We start from the raw sequence: 18,366 nt of genomic DNA, 5'->3' as shown, positions 1-18,366 counted from the left end.
CCATTATTCAGAAAGTTGAGATGAGTGGTCCTCCACACACACATACACACACACATAACCACACACACAGGCATGAAGATCTGTTGCTTTTAGAATTATAAAACAAGAACACGAGAGAGTTTTGAGATGAAGGGAGATATTTGCCACATAACAAGCCTGAGACACACCGGACTAACCTGGTTGAAGGAAGTTGTTTTGGTTGCACAAACATAGCCGTGGTTTACTGGGGCCTTTTTAGGGATTAGCCATCAAATTTATGACAGTGTAAAACTTTAAAACTTGTTTGCAAACATTGTAATAAAATGAAACTCTTTCCTTACTGGTAGTCGGTTGTAACGACAACGTGGAGCAAGTCGAATAAAGCTCATTAACTGTTGACAAATTTGCATTCTAGCCCTCTCATCGCTTTGATAATTGCTCCTCATCGTTCCTGAAAGGGAACAATATGACAAGTAGTAGTTTGGATGAATAATAAATGTGCAACGCTGCCTCATAATGTACAGCACATCATTCAGAGTGGTTGCAGTGCTGAGACATTCAAGTGTGTGTGTGTGTGTGTGTGTGGTGTGTGTGTGTGTGTGTGTGTGTGTGTGTGTGTGTGTGTGTGTGTGTGTGTGTGTGTGTGTGTGTGTGTGTGTGTGTGTGTGTGTGTGTGTGTGTGTGTGTGTGTGTGTGTGTGTGTGTGTGTGTGTATGAAAGAAAACTGTTCACTGTTGCAGCATTGCCTTCATTGGTCTTTTCTGTGGAGGTTTAGAGCTAAAGCAAAACACAAGAGTAGAGTAGCTGTTGTGGAGAAACTCCGTAACAGTTGCCAGGTTGCCATTGGCAACCATTTTGAGATTCGTTTTTAAATCAAATAAAAAATATTTTGAAAGTGAAAAATATTAATATATGAAAATAGGGACAGCAAACAGCAAAACCTGCACACAAAAATAGATATGTATTTGAGGAACACGTTATCTGAAAACGCTTGCTATTCAAATTCTGTAAAGTATTAAGAATTTAGTTAATTTACTGTGATAAAGCTTCTATTGTTTTATGTCAAATTTTCTTCATTAAACTGACATTTAATTGCATAGTATCTCAATATCTCAAAATATAAGGTGACTTAAACTGGCAAACATATTTTCAGTTTAGTTAGGAACATACTGAACATAAGGATCCACATCTGAGAGGCAGAACCTGCTGCAGGAGCGGTTTTCATTGAGGTTTGGATGCTTTTTATCACCATTAAACTGGATCACATTAGCTTATTACAGCTGCATATGCAAATAGGCAAGCTACAGAATTTTCCACAGCCACCTTTAAAGACTTTATGGGATGAGTATGTGGCACTGAAAAGATTGTCTTTTTATTAAGAGTATTCATAATTTCCCTTAGCAGGACAAAAAGCATATTGTAACATTCAACAAATAAAACCATGAAGGCACCCGTGCTCCACCTGAGCAGAAATATACAAACTGACAATTACCTGGTCTGTTATCTCCAAACTTAAACCCAAATGAGTGTTATCTGGAGTGTGTTTTCCTGTAACATCACTTCACTCAGCAGCAGCTCCTGTGTGTTTGACGTCCATTAACAGCTCATAAAAACCTGGTCAACATGTTGTGTTAATGGGCTATGTGCTGCCAGCCTAGGCCATCTGGTGTGTGTGTGTGTGCGTGTGTGTGTGTGTGTGTGTGTGTGTGTGTGTGTGTGTGTGTGTGTGTGTGTGTGTGTGTGTGTGTGTGTGTGTGTGTGTGTGTGTGTGTGTGTGTGTGTGTGTGTGTGTGTGTGTGTGTGTGTCATAACTCAGAGTGGCTGGAGAGGTTGTCAGCACCCTCCATTATCAGTACCATCCCATACAAACAGCGAGGCTCAGTACAGGTTCTTAATGCAGGGATTGGCACCGCTGAGGGATTTATGCAGTTTCAACCACTGGGAGATGGAGGTTAATACTTTACCTTTAATACCATGACATCACTTACATGAAAAGGCTCAGCACTCGTTTTTAAAAAGTGGTTGCCAAGCTGGCAACCAGGCCTCAGCGTTTGGTTACCAGAACAGAAAATATGGTCATAGTGCCCTTATATTTGGTCTTATTAAGATACTGTGCAGTAACGCGTCACCTTAATTAGGAAAAGTGACATATATACATGTCATGCGTTATTTGTATATGCTTTGCGGTATAATTTTTCTGTCTAGCTAAAAGATGCTGAGATATTTTGGCTCCCAAGACTTCACAAATTTTCCTTTTTGATCCGGTTCCTCTGATTCTTTGTCAGCTGAATCAGTTTCCACATTAGTTTGTGATGTTGACGGGTTGTTCAAACTTTTCACAGTCACGGTTTTGTCGCATTGTCTGGTTCTGTTTGTTTAAACACCACTAATGCAACAAATATTAAAAAGTGTTCATTCTGGGGTACACGTTTGGCTGTTTGTTTTCCCTATTTTTTATATGTTAAAGAAATTATTGCCACTGATGGCAAGCAAAGACTTGCCAATTTCTCAGAATAGTTGAAAATTTCAACCTGGCCCCCTCTACTGTACAGCCCTGCATAAAAGTACTTTGCACCCTCAGAGTTCATTCCTGTCACTTCCAATTGAGTTTAACGGGCATTGTGCCACTTTTTTGTGCCATGTCATGAAACTGCTTTTTTAACTCACAGACTCAGTCATTCATGATTTAGCAAGCTGCTGATTTTCTGTAAGCGTAGCAGTTTTGTCATTGTCAGACCAATTCTGCACCTGCTAGCCTGCCCCACCTAGAGGACAGGGAAGGCATGACATGGCTTTATCGCCACCTGCAGGCAAGGGGAGTGATTGCTGCAGCCATTTTATCACTTTTGCCACGGTAACAAGTGTTACAGCTGCAGGTATTGTTTTCTTCCATCAGCTGCTGTTATCTTTTTGTCTGTTGTCATGTTTACATTTAACACAATTACTGCCTGAAAAATAGTAATAAAAAATGAACACCATTGTGTCAGACTGACCTCTGTAGTGAATTATACATGCACAGATGTCGCTGTAAAATGCCTATTATTATTATCCTTTTAAAATGTTGTAAGTACAGGTATTGTCGTTTGCTTGGATCATATTCATACTAACATTTAACTGCAGCTATAAACAACAAAACAGTAGCATTGATTGCTCACTAGAAGTAAAACTGCTGGAGCTAGAAGAAGTTTTAATTTAGGGAGGCAGCAGGAGGCTGCTCCCTACTCTCTTGTTCATCTCACAGCCATGCTGGGTCTGGAAGGCTTAATGATGCAGGATTTATTGATCCTCCATCGATTAGGCCCAAGTGGTGGAGGTGGAAAACATCCCTGAGGCTGCCAAGACGAATAATCTGAGTATAATTAGCAGAGGTGATCTTTGTTTGGAGCTCTGAATGAGGCTGGGACGGTTAACTCTCAATGCTCAGATGATGTAACAGACCTTTTTTAATTAGTGAAATAAATCACATTTCGTTGCTGACATGTTCTCTTTCTCTTCCCTCAAACACTCCTCTGGTCTACCTGTGTACAGATTTGTGATGTTGAACAATCCCTCCTTGACTTAGCAGTTATTGTAATAAATCCCAGAATTTGCAGTCAAGCCAAATCCTCACAATATTTTGAAAATTATTGTAAAATTAAAAGAATGCTTCCAAATCAGCGTCCATAATGGGACTAAATTATGCCAAGTGTGTGTGTGTGTGTGTGTGTGTGTGTGTGTGTGTGTGTGTGTGTGTGTGTGTGTGTGTGTGTGTGTGTGTGTGTGTGTGTGTGTGTGTGTGTGTGTGTGTGTGTGTGTGTGTGTGTGTGTGTGTGTGTGTGATTTGAAGAGCTAAGACTTGAGATAATGATGACTACTCTCAAATCCAAGCTAATGACCCACATGTTTACCATTGCTTTTAATGAATTTTCTTTTAAATCTCCTTTTATCTATTTAGTTTAATTGTTTTATTCTGCATAATTTTATTTTGCTCGCTTTTATTGTTTCCATCATGTGTTTCTTGTGTTAAATGTGAAGCACTTTGGGTTGCCTCTCGGTATAAAAATGTGCTTTATCAGTAAATGTGCCTTGCCTTGCCTTTGTATGTGTGTTTGTGTATTTACTGCCTGAATGTGAAGAGTGAGGCAGTGGACCTTTTGTGCTTAAAACATTCCACACTCTAATGCTTCTCCGAGGCACTTTTGGTAAAAGCCTCTCCTGAAAAGCCTCCGTCAAATCACAGGAAGTGTTGTGTTACTCAGCTGCTGACTAACTGCCGTCTTACCTTCCACAGTGTTTACTCTGTGACCTTCTAATCTGGCTGGAAGATAGCCTTGAAACACTAACAATGCATCCACCTGCCCCCTCTCTCTCATTGGTCTGGTAACCATAGTAACCTGTGACGCCATGGAAACCTCCCTTCAATCTCCCTGGTAGTTCAGAGATGCTTTCTTGGGGACTGTGCGTCAGAACCTGATCTGCTTTTGTGAATCAGACATTAGAAAGATCACACACTGACAGATATCCTTGTGTGTGTGTGTGTGTGTGTGTGTGTGTGTGTGTGTGTGTGTGTGTGTGTGTGTGTGTGTGTGTGTGTGTGTGTGTGTGTGTGTGTGTGTGTGTGTGTGTGTGTGTGTGTGTGTGTGTGTGTGTGTGTGTTTAGGTGTGTATCCAGACCTACGTGTCCAGCTGTCACCAGCGCAGCATCAACACGGCGGTCCGAGCCACACTGAGCCAGATACTGGGAGACCTGACACTGCAGCTGCGACACAGACAAGAGGTCACAACGTTGTGCAAAACACACACAATACAGTAGCTATAGACACAGACACACATATACACATATACACATTGAATACAAAAGATAATGATATGAAAATATAAATCAAACAAAACTTTAAAAAAAAACATTTAACTGAACAAAATACTATCATTACTACTGTACTATCATTAAAAAACTCAGTGCGGAGCGCAGGATGAGAAGTTTAGGAAGCCTGGGAAATTGCAGTATTAAAAGTTCTGAAAAGAAAGGTTGAGTTGTTGGTAGTCAATCAAAAATATATTATATCTACAATTTTATTCTTTGAATATTCTTGATTAATAAATTGTTAAATCAGTCTGTTTTAAGACAAAATGTGAAACTTTCAGTTTTGTAGCTCCTTAAATTACGGGATTTGTTGCTTTTGTCTGTTGTATATTTTTTTTAATTATCCCCCCCATAAAAAAATATATATCTTGGGGTTTTTATTACATTTTGAAGAGTCACTTTAAATTTTGAGAAATGAGAACTCAATGTGTGTAATATACTTGCAATATATTTCAGTGGCCTATATTTAAATATATTTCTTTAAAATACCTCTAATATGTTCACAAACACACGTACATACACATCACATAAGAAAGTCAGAAACGCACGTAAATGAATACTGCGAATAGACAAGTACAAGACTCTGTGAAAACACTCTTTCACGCTTCATCTGTGTTGACACAAAAGCCCCTTAAAGCTCCACTCACAGTGAACATGCCTCCTGTCTTGTTCTCCTCCACAGGGTGCAGATGGAGACGAGGTGACTGCACCACCACTTCATAGAAGAGGTAGGCCACATCATTACCCGCGGCTATCCTTCCCCTCTGCAGCTCTCCTCATCACTTCTGGGAATAATTTCAACTCTATTACAGAGTCATGCATACGATGCACTCAGTGTTCATTTTATTATGTTAACCTGTACAATATATGACAATGCAATACAACAGCTTTGCCACAAATTCTACCTTTACAAAGTATATAATGTACATTTTTTGATGACATTGTCCTTTATTTAGGTCACAGTCAAAGTTTGTGTAGGACTGGACAACATTATATTGAGTTGTGCTTCAAATGTTTTGTCCTGACATTTACATATATGAGGGAGTCAGAATAATAGAAACACCTCTAAATATAATGCAGTCCTTTACATCAACACCACTAACTCTACAGTCCCCCAATGGTAATACATATCATTTAAGTAAACCATTATGGCAGTGTCAACTCAAACTGAACATTAAAGGCATCATGAATGTAGACTTTATGGCTGAACAGATATAAGGTATTGGATTGCATGAGACTGTACAGGCGTATCTAATAACGTTGCCAACAGTGTAATAGCTTCCTATGAGGACTTTAGCTAGAAACTTAAGGTGTGATAAAGTCTGGTAAAAATTCAGAGCATGTCTATTGTCTCCACACGGTTCTCAACATGGCGTCCCCTGAGCCATGTGCTAACAGCGCTACCATTGCAAACATGGGCAACAGTGTTGACAGACCTAACAGTGTTTATCTGAAGGGGGAATGGGAAGATACATAGATAATAGCTGTTTGCTGCTACAGTACCAGTCAAAAGTTTGGACACACCTTCTCATTCAACTACTTTGAAGAATCTAAAATATAAAACATATTCTGGTTTGTTGAGCATTTGTTCGTTTACCACATAATTCCATGTGTTCCTTCATAGTTTGGATGTCTTCAATATTAATCTACAATGTAGAAAAAAATAAAAATAAAAATAAAGAACAAACATTGAATGAGAAGGTGTGTCCAAACTTTTGACTGGTACTGTATATTGATGTTCTGAATGTAGAGAAGCTTTAAAGCACGCTGTTACACTCCCAGGAAGCTTGTGTATAGCCGAGGACAACAAAGAACCGTGTCCGAAGTCTGACAAGCTGCTGGGATGCAGAGGATACCATACAGAGAATACAAACCTTTTGACTTAGATAACAACATGGTACCCTCAGGACAAACTGTTGCTTTTCTTATGTGAAGTGAGCATTAAAGCTGCATGGAGCAGCTAGTGGCCGTGGGACTCATTGTCTTCTTTAGTGTTCAGAACAAACTGTTTTATAGCTGTTAATAAAGCTACTGTAATCACCAGTCTGCAGGTAGTAAGAGACACCTCCACAGTGAGACGGGCAGGGATTCTCTGTGGTACTATACGGTCACACATACGCAAACAAAGAGACAAAGATCTTATGATTCATTTTCATTTTTATTATAGAGAGAGATAGAGAGAAAATCGAGAGACAGGCGGATATAATAGGTTTTTTATCACTTCATTAACATATTCTATCAAAATAAATTAGGTGGCATGAATGGACTTGTTACTGTTTGGGTGTGTTTGCAGATATTTCTCCCACCAGCCAGGCTCTGTGTGAAGATGTGGTGACGGTTCTGACAGTTTTCTGTGAAAAACTGGAGTCAGTGGACAGGTGACAGTTTTTCTATTACTTGACGCAATATTCTTTCTCTTGTTGTAATATTTAGGTGGTAATTGATATCGATTTTAATTGTGCCGGTAAACATTCAAAGAAACAAAAGCCCTAGCTGAAAAGTTGTCTATGGACAGTGTTTATTAAGTTTTATACTGAAACAATAATGAACACTCTTCTCTGACTAACCCAGTTCACAAATATAATAATATAATATAATACTTATAGTGCCGGTTAGTTTTGGGCAAGATGCTTATGTAAGCTGATTTAAAAATAATAAAGTCTAAATGTGTAAAATGCTCCTCTGAACCACTGACTGTTGTTGTTGTGTCCCTTTCATCCCCCAGTGATAACCAGCTCCTGCAGCTCCTCTACCTGGAGTGCATCCTCTCTATGCTCAGCAGCTGCCCTCCCACAATGCACCTGTCAAGAGGGTTCACCGACCTTGTATGGTAAGACATGTAACAACATTTTTGGAGGCCTTTTGTCCAGTTAATATCTTGAATAATAGTACATTTAATGTTTCATTACCCTAAAAACCTATCATATTCCTTCACCCAGGAAGCAGCTGTGTCCGTCCCTCGTGGCGATAATGGGAAATCCTGTCAACGACAAAACAATCGCTTCCCACCACGGCTACATGGCGGCGTCAGACCGTCACTCAGAGAGACACAGCCTAGGTAACTGGATTCAACCACTGTGGGGGGTAATCACAATTGTAGCATATACGAAAATACGAGGGATAGTTTTAGTTGGTTCGAATGAAAGGGAAGGGTCTGTGGTCCAGACATCATGATAGAAAAACATTTCCACAGTTATAAAAGTTTGTCTGATGTTCAATTGTAAAATTGAAACACCTTCTAAGGTCAATATCCAAGCTAACTGACTTAATAATGCTGTGGTTTCATTTGTCTATTGCAGAAACTTGCACTTCAACTTGTTGAGTGTAAAATCCAACTGCTAAAAGTATGAAAATGTTTCCACACATCCTATATTTTCATAATCAATTCAGTGCAACGTTCAAAGATAGTAAAGACAAGCAGTTGCAGTTACAAAACCTGATGTCAACATTGTTGTAACTGCTTTGGAACAAGCTCATTTACTTAATTGAAGATTCAATAATTAAACAGTCTTTGTTCATTTTGAACAAAATAAACAGGCTGTTGTTAAAAAACCCACAGCTTGGAAACTAGGGTCATATATAACAGTTTTTTTAATCTCCTGCCTCCAGTCAGCTTGATGTTGTCATCCATCTTTTTGCAGGAAACTCTTTTATAAGACATTACACATAGGTGATGTGATTTTTGGTTATTCTGGTTCAGGCCTACAGACGTCTCTCTTGTTCTAAATGTGAAGAGAAGTGTTTTTATCGACATCATTTTAGCGGTTCAGCTTCATGTCCCTTCTTGTTCTCACCTCCAGGAATTACCCATGAGGTGGACTCCTTTGGTGGAGGGGTGTCCGATCAAGGCAGGGGGTCGGGCTGTTCCTCCAGCGCCCCTGCCAGGATTGCACCGGTAGTGCGAACCGTGTGTTACATCGCAGCAGAGCTTGTGCGTCTGGTGAGCTGCGTGGAGTCCATGAAGCCGGTGCTGCAGTCGCTGTACCACAGGATCCTTCTGTACCCGCCTCCTCAGCACCGCACCGAGGCCATCCGCATCATGAAGGAGGTGGGAGGAGGAGGAGGAGGAGGCATTACTGCTGACCTATTTCTTTCCAGAGCATAATATAACTTTAAGATTGATTTTCCACATTCAGGCTGCCATTGATTTTCTTTCCACTTCACTAAAGTATAAGTAAGTAATTCATTATGTTGCAATCTGTGTGTGTGTGTGTGTGTGTGTGTGTGTGTGTGTGTGTGTGTGTGTGTGTGTGTGTGTGTGTGTGTGTGTGTGTGTGTGTGTGTGTGTGTGTGTGTGTGTGTGTGTGTGTGTGTGTGTGTGTGTGTTAGATCCTGGGAAGTCCCCAGCGGCTGTACGACCTCGCCGGTCCGTGCGTGGTTGAGCCTGAAACCAGGAAGCGCTCCTTCTCAAAGAGGAAGTCTCACCTGGACCTGCTTAAACTGTTAGTAACGCCTCTCTCTTTGTTCTTTTTCTGGGTTGTGGGAAAGTTAAAAATCTATTGGCAGAATTTAGTTCATGAAGTTGGGCCTTCTGAACAGCATCTTGTCATTAGTTTTGGCATATGCTATTAGAGCAACACAGTGTTACTTTGCACAAAAATGCTCAAATAATGCATTTAATTCACTGTATTTCAGCTTCATGTTTTTCATTGATGATGTTCTTTAGATAAAAAGCTGTATAATTCATGTGTCACTGGTAATCTGACAATAAAGTGCACATCATAATGTTTCACAAAAATTATAATATAATACAAAATAGTAATTTTAAATCCTCACAGATTTTAACTGAAAGCAAGCAAAGCGGTTAAGATATATAATGTGCCTTTGTGTGTTTCTGCTTCCTTCTGAAGGGTGATGGACGGGATGACGGAGGCCTGTATGAAGGGAGGCATCGAGGCGTGTTACTCCTCGGTCTCCTGTGCCTGCGCTCTCCTCGGGGCGCTGGATGAACTGTCGCACGGCCGTGGCATTCAATCTGAGCAGGTACGCTACTGTGACAGGACGCCACAAACACTAAAAGAAGTACTATAGTGATTCTGCACTGCACTTATAATAAATAAATTAGGTTGATTTTGCAGAAATTGTCTTAAGAATCTGTGTTTTTCAGTATAAAACCGTAACGTAGCAGCTGTTTCTCAGGCTCGGCTTCTCCTCAGACGACTGGAGGATCTGAAAGAGGGGACAGAGTCGACACGAGAGTCCATGGAGATCAACGAGGCCGACTTCAGGTGGCAGAGACACATCCTGTCCTCTGAGCAGGCTCCCTGGGACCCCAGCTCTTCCTCTTCCTCCAACGTGGCCACCACCGGGGCCACCGAGCGCAGCCCTGACATCAGCATCAGCATCACCACGGAAACAGGCCAAACCACTGTGGATCTGGAGGTGGGGGAGCTTGGCGTTGGTCTGGGCCAAACCACTCCTGAGGAGTGTGGGGAGGACGCACAACTCCCCTCGCCCTCATCCTTAGGCGGCCAGGAGGAAAGCAAACAGGAGGAGAGCCTTGAGGCGAACCAGGGGAGCCAACGGGAGGAGGGAGGACGAGCAACGGAGGTCGAGGGAAGAGGAGGAAAAGAAAGAGCAGGAGGAGGAGGAGGAGGTGGTGGTGGTGGTGGTGGTGGTGGTGGTGGTCGAGACGTTGGTGGGGGAGAAAGAGGAGCTGTGGTTCCTCCAGATGTGGTGCAGCGAAGTCACGGCCTCGTCTACCCCGACATCACCAACTTCCTGTCTGTGGAGTCCAGGACCAGGCCGCAACACGCAACAGGGTCACGTTACAGCGAGAGCAACTTCAGGTACGTGTGTGACAGTGTGTAAAGTGCAAAGACTTATATGAACATACAATTATTACTGTATTTGAGAAGCGTCTGATGCTCTAGTTTTTTTTTAAGCCATTTTTCTGACTTTAGCGCCATCTGTTGGCAGGAATTCAGAATTCCAATCAGACAACCAATCAGAGCCAAGAAGTCTCTAACGGAGCTGTCAATCACTGAACTCCAATCAAACAGTTAAACCTGACAGCGCTGATCAAATATGAATTAAGATTCTTTGACTTGGGTGCCATGTCGTAAACAGTCGATCCAAAACCAAGCACAGATTCACAGATGATCTGTCTCATGTACAACTGTTAGAACATAGTGGCAGTTTGAGCAAACGTCACAAAAAGTTATTTTTATTAAAGTGAGAGTAGTAGCTTTAACCATATGTAGTTGCCATGCTCTGATATTATAGAAAGCAAGAACGAAAGGATGTTGAGAGTTAGGGTTTCATGAGGATATGATCTTGTCTTGTTCTTTCACCAGTTTCTTAAAGAAAAAGAAGAACATTTTAGTTAAAAACTAACAAAAGGACATACTAATTTTATTTGCACAGTATTGCCATTAAAAAAATGCCATACGTGGATATTGTGATAATCATTTCATATGGCCCAGCCTTACCGTGAGCCTTTTTCCTAAAAGTACCAATATGTTTTTGGATTAATAATCCTCCTCGCAAACAGTCATTGGTTTCCGTTTGATTCAGGACACTCTCAAAAGTAAACTTGTAGAAGCTTAAATAAGATTTTCTGAGATTACAGTTTATCAGGTTGTCACTTTTAATACTTTGATTTTACATTAATGCATTCTTCAGTGCAGAAATTTGACAAAAGATGGTTACAACTGCTTTACCACATAATTATGTATTACTTTAAATAGATAAATTGATTAATCAAAGTGGTTCACTGTGACAAATTTCCTCTCTCAAGACAAACTCAAACTTCTGGATGCTTGAAAAGAAGGAAATCATCTCATTTATTACAGTTTGCCTTAAAAATGGCCTTCAACAATATAAAAAAAATGACATAATTGATCTACCTGTTGGTTCACCAGTATGGAGGAGCAGGACTTGTCGCGGACCGAGTTCGACTCGTGCGACCAGTACTCCATGGCTGCAGAGAAGGACTCGGGCCGCTCCGACGTGTCCGACATCGGCTCTGACAACGTCTCGCTGGCGGACGAGGAGCAGCAGACGCCTCGCGACTGCCCGGGCCACCGCTCCCTGCGCACCGCCGCCCTGTCCCTCAAGCTGCTCCGCAACCAGGAGGCCGACCAGCATAGCGCCAGGATCTTCGTCCAGTCACTGGCGGCGCTGCTGCCCCGGCTCCTGGGACTGCCCACCACCACAGAGGTGGACCTGTCTCTGCAGAACTTCTCCTCCACCTTCTGCACCGGACTGCAGGCTGGTGAGAGGAAGAGGGAGAGTTGATTTTAGATGGGTTTATGTGACTTTGTTTATTGTTGTGTTTGAAACCCTGGGAGGTGCATGGACTCTATGATTGTGTGTGTGTGTGTGTGTTTTGGATAAACAAACACAGGATATTTGCCAAAGGTGCAGTGATCTGTGCAGCAGTCTCTTCCTTTATTATTCAGCTCTGGCCACAGGGAGGACTGTGCTGTTGGTTGAGTCCCAGAATGAGACACTCACTGTTTGAACAAGAGTAAATAGAATACATCTTTAAATACTGTGGGGACACTCTGGAATATCTAGTAATATAAAGTGCAGGTAATAGCAATACAATTAAATGCAAACATCTTACTGCACACAAACAAATTCATCATATGTTCACAAGGATTTCAAAAAAAGCCATTTTAAATGTAGCTCCTCTATATTCAGTTTATTACTTTACAGCAGTTTTAATAAATAGTTTTCTGCCTTTTAGGCCCGACCCACAATCCATCTGTAAAAGCAGGGAGCCTGCTGGGAGCTTTTACATCAGCCGAGCAGAATTATGAATCGCCTACCTCTGTCTCTCATCCTTCTCCCTCTACATGTTTCTTTTTTCTCTTTCTCCCTTCCTCCTTCTCTCATTTCTCTTTTCCTCCTTTCTTTCTCTGTCTCTCTCCCCTTTCTCTCCCCTCCTTCCTCTGTCATATTACCTTCCTCCCACCTTCAACAGTTCTCTCTCTTTTACCTCCCACTTTGTTTTTCTCTAGACTCTGATTATTTCAGTCTCTCTCCTTAACAGTACAATCCTTTACAACACTTAAAACAAAGGAATGGTGTGTTGTTTTATTCAGCATATATTGTGCTGTACTAATTTTACAGCCAAGAGCTCCTTTCTCCTAAAATGTAGGAAGTTCTCTCTCGCTCCCCCCGTTTTTTTTCACCCCGCTTCTTCCTCACTCTTTTGCCTTCCTCTTTTTTTGATATGAAAGACAATAATTAGATCAGAATTTATTGCAAAGTAGATTTTCAAATAAATTGAATTTGCTTTGGGGTATTGGTGCACAACATAAACGCAGTAAGAGAAATTGGAATAAAATTACCAAAAACTCAAATATAGAATAAATGAAAAACAAAAATATGAAAAAAATACTATTAAAATGTGAACAATATATCTGAATTTAACAATTATAGAAGTGTTTTTTTGCTGGGGTGTCCAAAACTGTCCAAGAAATGTACAAATGTTCCAGAAGGAGTCATATTAGGTACAAATCCCTGCAAACTGTCCTTAAATGTTAATGAGTTTTAAAACTTTCAAAAATCCCTCCGTCTCCCTCCAGGTGGGGTCCACTCTCCAGGTTTCGAGACAGGTGACACCCTGACCTGTCAGTCTCTGATGAACGCAGACGGTCTCTACCTGGTGTCGTACTACGCTCTTCTGCTCAATCTCAAACTCTGCTGCTGCGACTTCTACAGACGGCGAACGCTCGCTCCCATCCTCAGCCTGGTGAGCAGCAAAACTACACAAACAGACTCTGACAGGGTTTCTAATGGAGAATTTGCACATTGTGTTATTGCAATTAAATAAAAGATCTGCATACTTCTCAGACGACTACTAACTTCAAGTAGTATGAAAAAAAGCCAAGTAGTCTAAGTTGAAGTATATAAAAGTAGAGGAAAAAAAGAAAATATATTGGAAATAGGATAAAATTTGATTTTGTAGACTCACCAAGCCACAATAGGATAGATGTTGATGTGTGTTGTGTGTTTTTTTTTTTTACAGAAGGAGTTTGTGCGTCTGATCCAGAGCAGCGGAGTCCTCGTGGTTCTCTCTCAGACCTGGATCGAGGAGCTCTTCCATCATGTGTTAGAGCGCAACCTGCTGGGCGAGGCCGGGTACTGGGGCTCACCAGAGGACCACATGCTGCCGCTCATCACCGTGCTGACAGGTAGACGCTGAGTAATTCGTACGTCTGGCTAGTCTCCACATAACCTAACACACTGCAGGCTGTATTCTCTCTGGGCTACAATCATCTGGGAACATCATGACTGAAAAAATGTACTTCTTTCCTTGTGGGAGATTTTACCAACTTACTGATTTGTAAAAGTACTTAAACTCCATGACCTCAGCCTCAAACATTTTTTACCTTGAAAATAATTAAAAGATGAATAAAAATCTAGGAGTCCTTGTGCATATTTCTCCATATTACCAATAGTTGTACCAAACTCATATAATGATACGTAATTGTTGGCCAATAGACTCTGGATAAGACCGATTTCCAGCTGATTAAGAACACAGACATCCTCTACAATGATCACATCAATTTGACAAATTTTCCACTTATTTTTATGTTCTCATTATTTTGCCTCTCCTCCTGATCCTCCCTCAGATATTGACGGTCTGGGCAGCAGTGCGATTGGAGGACAGATGATCAGGAGGGCTTCCAACCAATCACCACTCAGCTGTGACAAGGCCAGCAGTGACACTGTGATGGCAGGTCGGTGGCCAAAACCCCAGAAATATGATGGATGGAATAATTGATCAAATATTTATACCGCTTATTCAGTGAACTATACATAAGTTCCATATTGCTACAAGATAAGTGTTGTGTTTTCTTCATGGTTCAATATAGTATGGAGGTTTTTTCACCTTCAGCTGTAAAAAGAAGTGAAATGCGTTGCTAAAACAGCCAAGCTCAGCAATTCTAAATAAATAGGGTTCACTCACCCTGAAACTGTAATAATCAGTTGGAAATGCTGCACTGGCCGTGTGCTGAAAGGTGAAGCATCACATAATAATGCTGCATGGTCAAGTGCTCCAACCTTTTTTTTTTTTAGGTGCCTTGAAAATTGGAGGCCACATATGAACAAGGCCATAACAAATGAAAAGATGAAGAGTGGGGTGTTTTTTATCTTACTGCACTATAGTGAAATATATCCCTGGAGCAGCAAGACAGGTATATAAAAACATGTTAACTACCGTACAGTTTGAACTAAATCCATTTACAATAATCTTACAAAACTGGGAACAATAAGTTCTGCATCAAAACAGCGATCAAACCTTGCCGGCGTCCACAAAGTATGATTTTAATTCAAACTTTAGAGTCCTTCGGGCAGATTTGCTGATTCATTTGTTAAAGATCGTTACATAGAATGAATAATAATTCCCCAAACAAGTATTCATAGTTTTTCTAATTCACCAACATGTTTTGGTTTTTGAATATTTATATAAAAGTTGGAATATTGTAAAGCTGTTTAGTGGAAAGGGACAAGTGATAATTTTTTGCGACATTGAAAATATTTGAATTTTGATTTCATTACATAATGCACTTCAGATTGTGCTCAAAATTGTGTCTGATTGTGTCCATCCAATCCAATCATGAAAAAGGTCAACTGGTGGATGTGACTGCGAATTTTAAAGATATAAAAGCATTGGAAAATTTCAAGCAAACAGCAATTATTTTTTGGTTTAACTGCACTGAGAAAGAAAAGAGTCTGAACAGCATGAAAAAGATGAGGGGATAAAGAAAAACAAAAAAAGGTAGCTGGATAAAAGAGAGGAGAGGGCAGAGAGAGAGAGAGAGAGAGAGGAGATGGAAAAAATGAGTCAAGGACCACCTGCCCTCCATCTTTATTTTCCATGAGGACAAAGGATTGGCCAGAATTGCCATGGTAACAGCTGCTGAGTCACACCGGATACCAGTTATACTGTGTGTGTGTGTGTGTGTGTGTGTGTGTGTGTGTGTGTGTGTGTGTGTGTGTGTGTGTGTGTGTGTGTGTGTGTGTGTGTGTGTGTGTGTGTGTGTGTGTGTGTGTGTGTGTGTGTGTGTGTGTGTGTGTGTGGTGTCCATCAGTTAGTCCAGCCATTTGCTGTGTAAACACTCAGAAACCGCTCTGCTTTGTTGATATAGTCTAAATGAATGTCAAGAGTGGAAAGATTAATGTCTAATCTGTTACATCACAACACTAATTTATTGTCTCCCTCCTCTTTGACAACCCTCAGTAGTGCATTTGTGTTTTTTTTTTTGTTTTTTTCAGGAGCCGTGTTCTCCCGCTTCATCCTCACCGGCGTGTGGAAGAACCTGATCGATGTGCTGTCCACGCCGCTGACGGGTCGCATGGCCGGCAGCTCCAAGGGCCTCGCATTCATCCTGGGAGCGGAGGGAGTCAAAGAGCAGAGCCAGAGGGAGAGAGACACCATCTGTCTGAGTTTAGACGGCCTCCGTAAAGCCGCTGCGCTCAGCTGCGCTTTAGGTGGGTGAAAAAACGGGAAACATCACTCATCCGGGTGTCCTCTGTTCTCCATCCCTGTCAACACAGAGAGGTCAAAGGTCAGGGTCAGGTGCTGGAAGTCTAAATCAAATCAGACACATGTATGTGCTTTCAGTTGCACCAATTATTTTTTAGCAACAATCACTCAAAGCTTCCAAATTTAATGAACCTGCCCAACACAGCTGTTCTCCACCCGCACATGTGTTTTTAATTCTATTTAAATGGCTTTACGTAGCACAGATTGTGGTTAATTGACTTTCCCGTCTCATCCGTAACCAATTGCTCGTTACTAAGGAGAACCTTGACACCTTATCATTCCTACTGCCGTCCGGTAATTGCATAAGATCCATGAAATAATCAACAGCAAATGTAATAACTGCAAGAGTAAAGACAAGACGCTACATTAATGTTTATAATGTTTCCTGCATTATCCAGCAGTAGTGGAAGAATAAGAAGTCAGCACTGGGGCAGACTGGCTGTCAGAACTGGTTTGGTTAGGCCCGATATATTACATTACATTTTTATATATATATATGTATGTATATGAATGCACAAATAGAGGTGAAGTGAAGCGGGCCAGAGTGTAAGGCTGACATTAGGTTGAGCTCTGTTGTTATTCTTGTTAGAGTGTGTGTTTATTTTCTTCATGTGATTTAAAGTGTAGCGCCACCAAACTGCAACCTGATGAGCCAAATTAGCCAGAATAATTGGGAGCAGCTGTGGTCGTGCACAGAACTTTTAATTAACATTCAGTCACATCTATTGGCAGCGTGTCAAGTCACAGTAACATACATTAACAATCACTAAGACGAAGTGCAAATGGCAGCAGTGGGGTTTTGAAAGATCAGAATTCCTGTCCGGAATTAATCACAGGATCAACACTTCAGCATGTTGACTAATGCTTAAACAATCAACTGTGTTGTGTGGATGGTGGCTGTCTGCTCCCATTGTGCCGAAGCCGGGTTCGATACCCGGCAGTCGATGTGTCCTTGGGCAAGACACTTAACCCCAAGTTGCTCCCGAAGGCTTGCCATCGGTGTGGACTGGATGTTGCATGAATGTTAGTTAGAGTCTGATGGTGGCACCTTGCATGGTAGCCTGTCATCAGTGTGTGAATGGGTGAATGATATGTAATATACTACTGATTGTAAGTCGCTTTGGATAAAAGCGTCTGCTAAATGACTGTAATGTAATGTAATGTAATGTAATTGTGAGGCATTACGCGGAATATACCTCTTGTGAAAAAATCCCTTCGTTTTTTCAAAATGTAATCATTCAGGGAAGGTTTTAGTGATCGTTTTTTCAGCTTCATTCTTTTTCACATTTATTTATATTCTGGCACTTTCACAAGTGACAGCTGAAGCTGTTGGACACTGAGCAGTTCCACTGGGGTTTAACAGAGAAGTGTTCATACAGACCGTTCACTGCAGATTTTAGAGAGAATATCAGGGGAAATACATTTTTACAACACACAAATGATCAGCACTTATGAATATTAATGAACAGATGGTGTACAACCTCCACTGTTAGAGGGGACAGTATGTGGGGAGGGATGGAACAGTTAATGTACAGACAGTTACAATTTAAATACATTGAAAGGAGAAGAAACCCAGATTATTATTAATATAGTACATATAATATTAGTCACAGTTTGGATGAGAATCAAGAGTAAAGGCAAAATTTTCTACTGTGCAGTAACGTAATTTTTAGGAGAGTGAATGAAATTGAATAGCTTATCTTTGCACTATGTGTATGTGTATGTGTGTGGGTGTGTGTCTTTCAGGTGTGGCTGCCAACTGCGCCTCAGCTTTGGCCCAGATGGCCGCAGCCTCATGTGTGCAGGAAGAGAAGGAGGAGAAGGAAGTGGGAGAGATGGGCGACGCCATCACACAAGGTACTGAGAGCAGCTCACACTGTGATGAATACACACATGCACGCTCACACACAATAACACACCCAAAATAACTTAACACAGAACTTGAGTTGGCAGCGTCGGCCTTGCACAATTATCAAAATGTTACAGCTCCGGCAAAAAGAGATTTGAATGATTTTTAAACCTCGGCGATGGCCATGGC

General features: G+C 41.2%; 1 protein-coding gene across 1 annotated transcript in view; it reads left to right on the top strand.

Annotated features, from left to right (window-relative positions):
• arfgef3 (ARFGEF family member 3) overlaps window positions 1-18,366 on the top strand; it is a 49,417-nt gene that overhangs the window by 10,086 nt on the left and 20,965 nt on the right. Inside the window, exons 6-21 of the mRNA XM_054599998.1 lie at window positions 4,619-4,735; window positions 5,505-5,550; window positions 7,116-7,200; window positions 7,548-7,652; window positions 7,762-7,846; window positions 8,637-8,870; window positions 9,152-9,264; window positions 9,673-9,805; window positions 9,962-10,319; window positions 10,470-10,611; window positions 11,686-12,038; window positions 13,360-13,526; window positions 13,803-13,968; window positions 14,410-14,517; window positions 16,058-16,273; window positions 18,075-18,185. Of these exons, the coding sequence (XP_054455973.1) occupies window positions 4,619-4,735; window positions 5,505-5,550; window positions 7,116-7,200; window positions 7,548-7,652; window positions 7,762-7,846; window positions 8,637-8,870; window positions 9,152-9,264; window positions 9,673-9,805; window positions 9,962-10,319; window positions 10,470-10,611; window positions 11,686-12,038; window positions 13,360-13,526; window positions 13,803-13,968; window positions 14,410-14,517; window positions 16,058-16,273; window positions 18,075-18,185 (2,539 nt within the window). The remainder of the gene's footprint in view (window positions 1-4,618; window positions 4,736-5,504; window positions 5,551-7,115; window positions 7,201-7,547; window positions 7,653-7,761; window positions 7,847-8,636; window positions 8,871-9,151; window positions 9,265-9,672; window positions 9,806-9,961; window positions 10,320-10,469; window positions 10,612-11,685; window positions 12,039-13,359; window positions 13,527-13,802; window positions 13,969-14,409; window positions 14,518-16,057; window positions 16,274-18,074; window positions 18,186-18,366) is intronic.

The sequence above is a fragment of the Anoplopoma fimbria genome, chromosome 6 (genome assembly GCF_027596085.1).
Source record: "Anoplopoma fimbria isolate UVic2021 breed Golden Eagle Sablefish chromosome 6, Afim_UVic_2022, whole genome shotgun sequence".
Classification (NCBI taxonomy): Eukaryota; Metazoa; Chordata; class Actinopteri; order Perciformes; family Anoplopomatidae; genus Anoplopoma; species Anoplopoma fimbria.
Note: the sequence above shows the minus strand (reverse complement) of the source record. Positions and strands in the feature narration are given on the sequence as shown.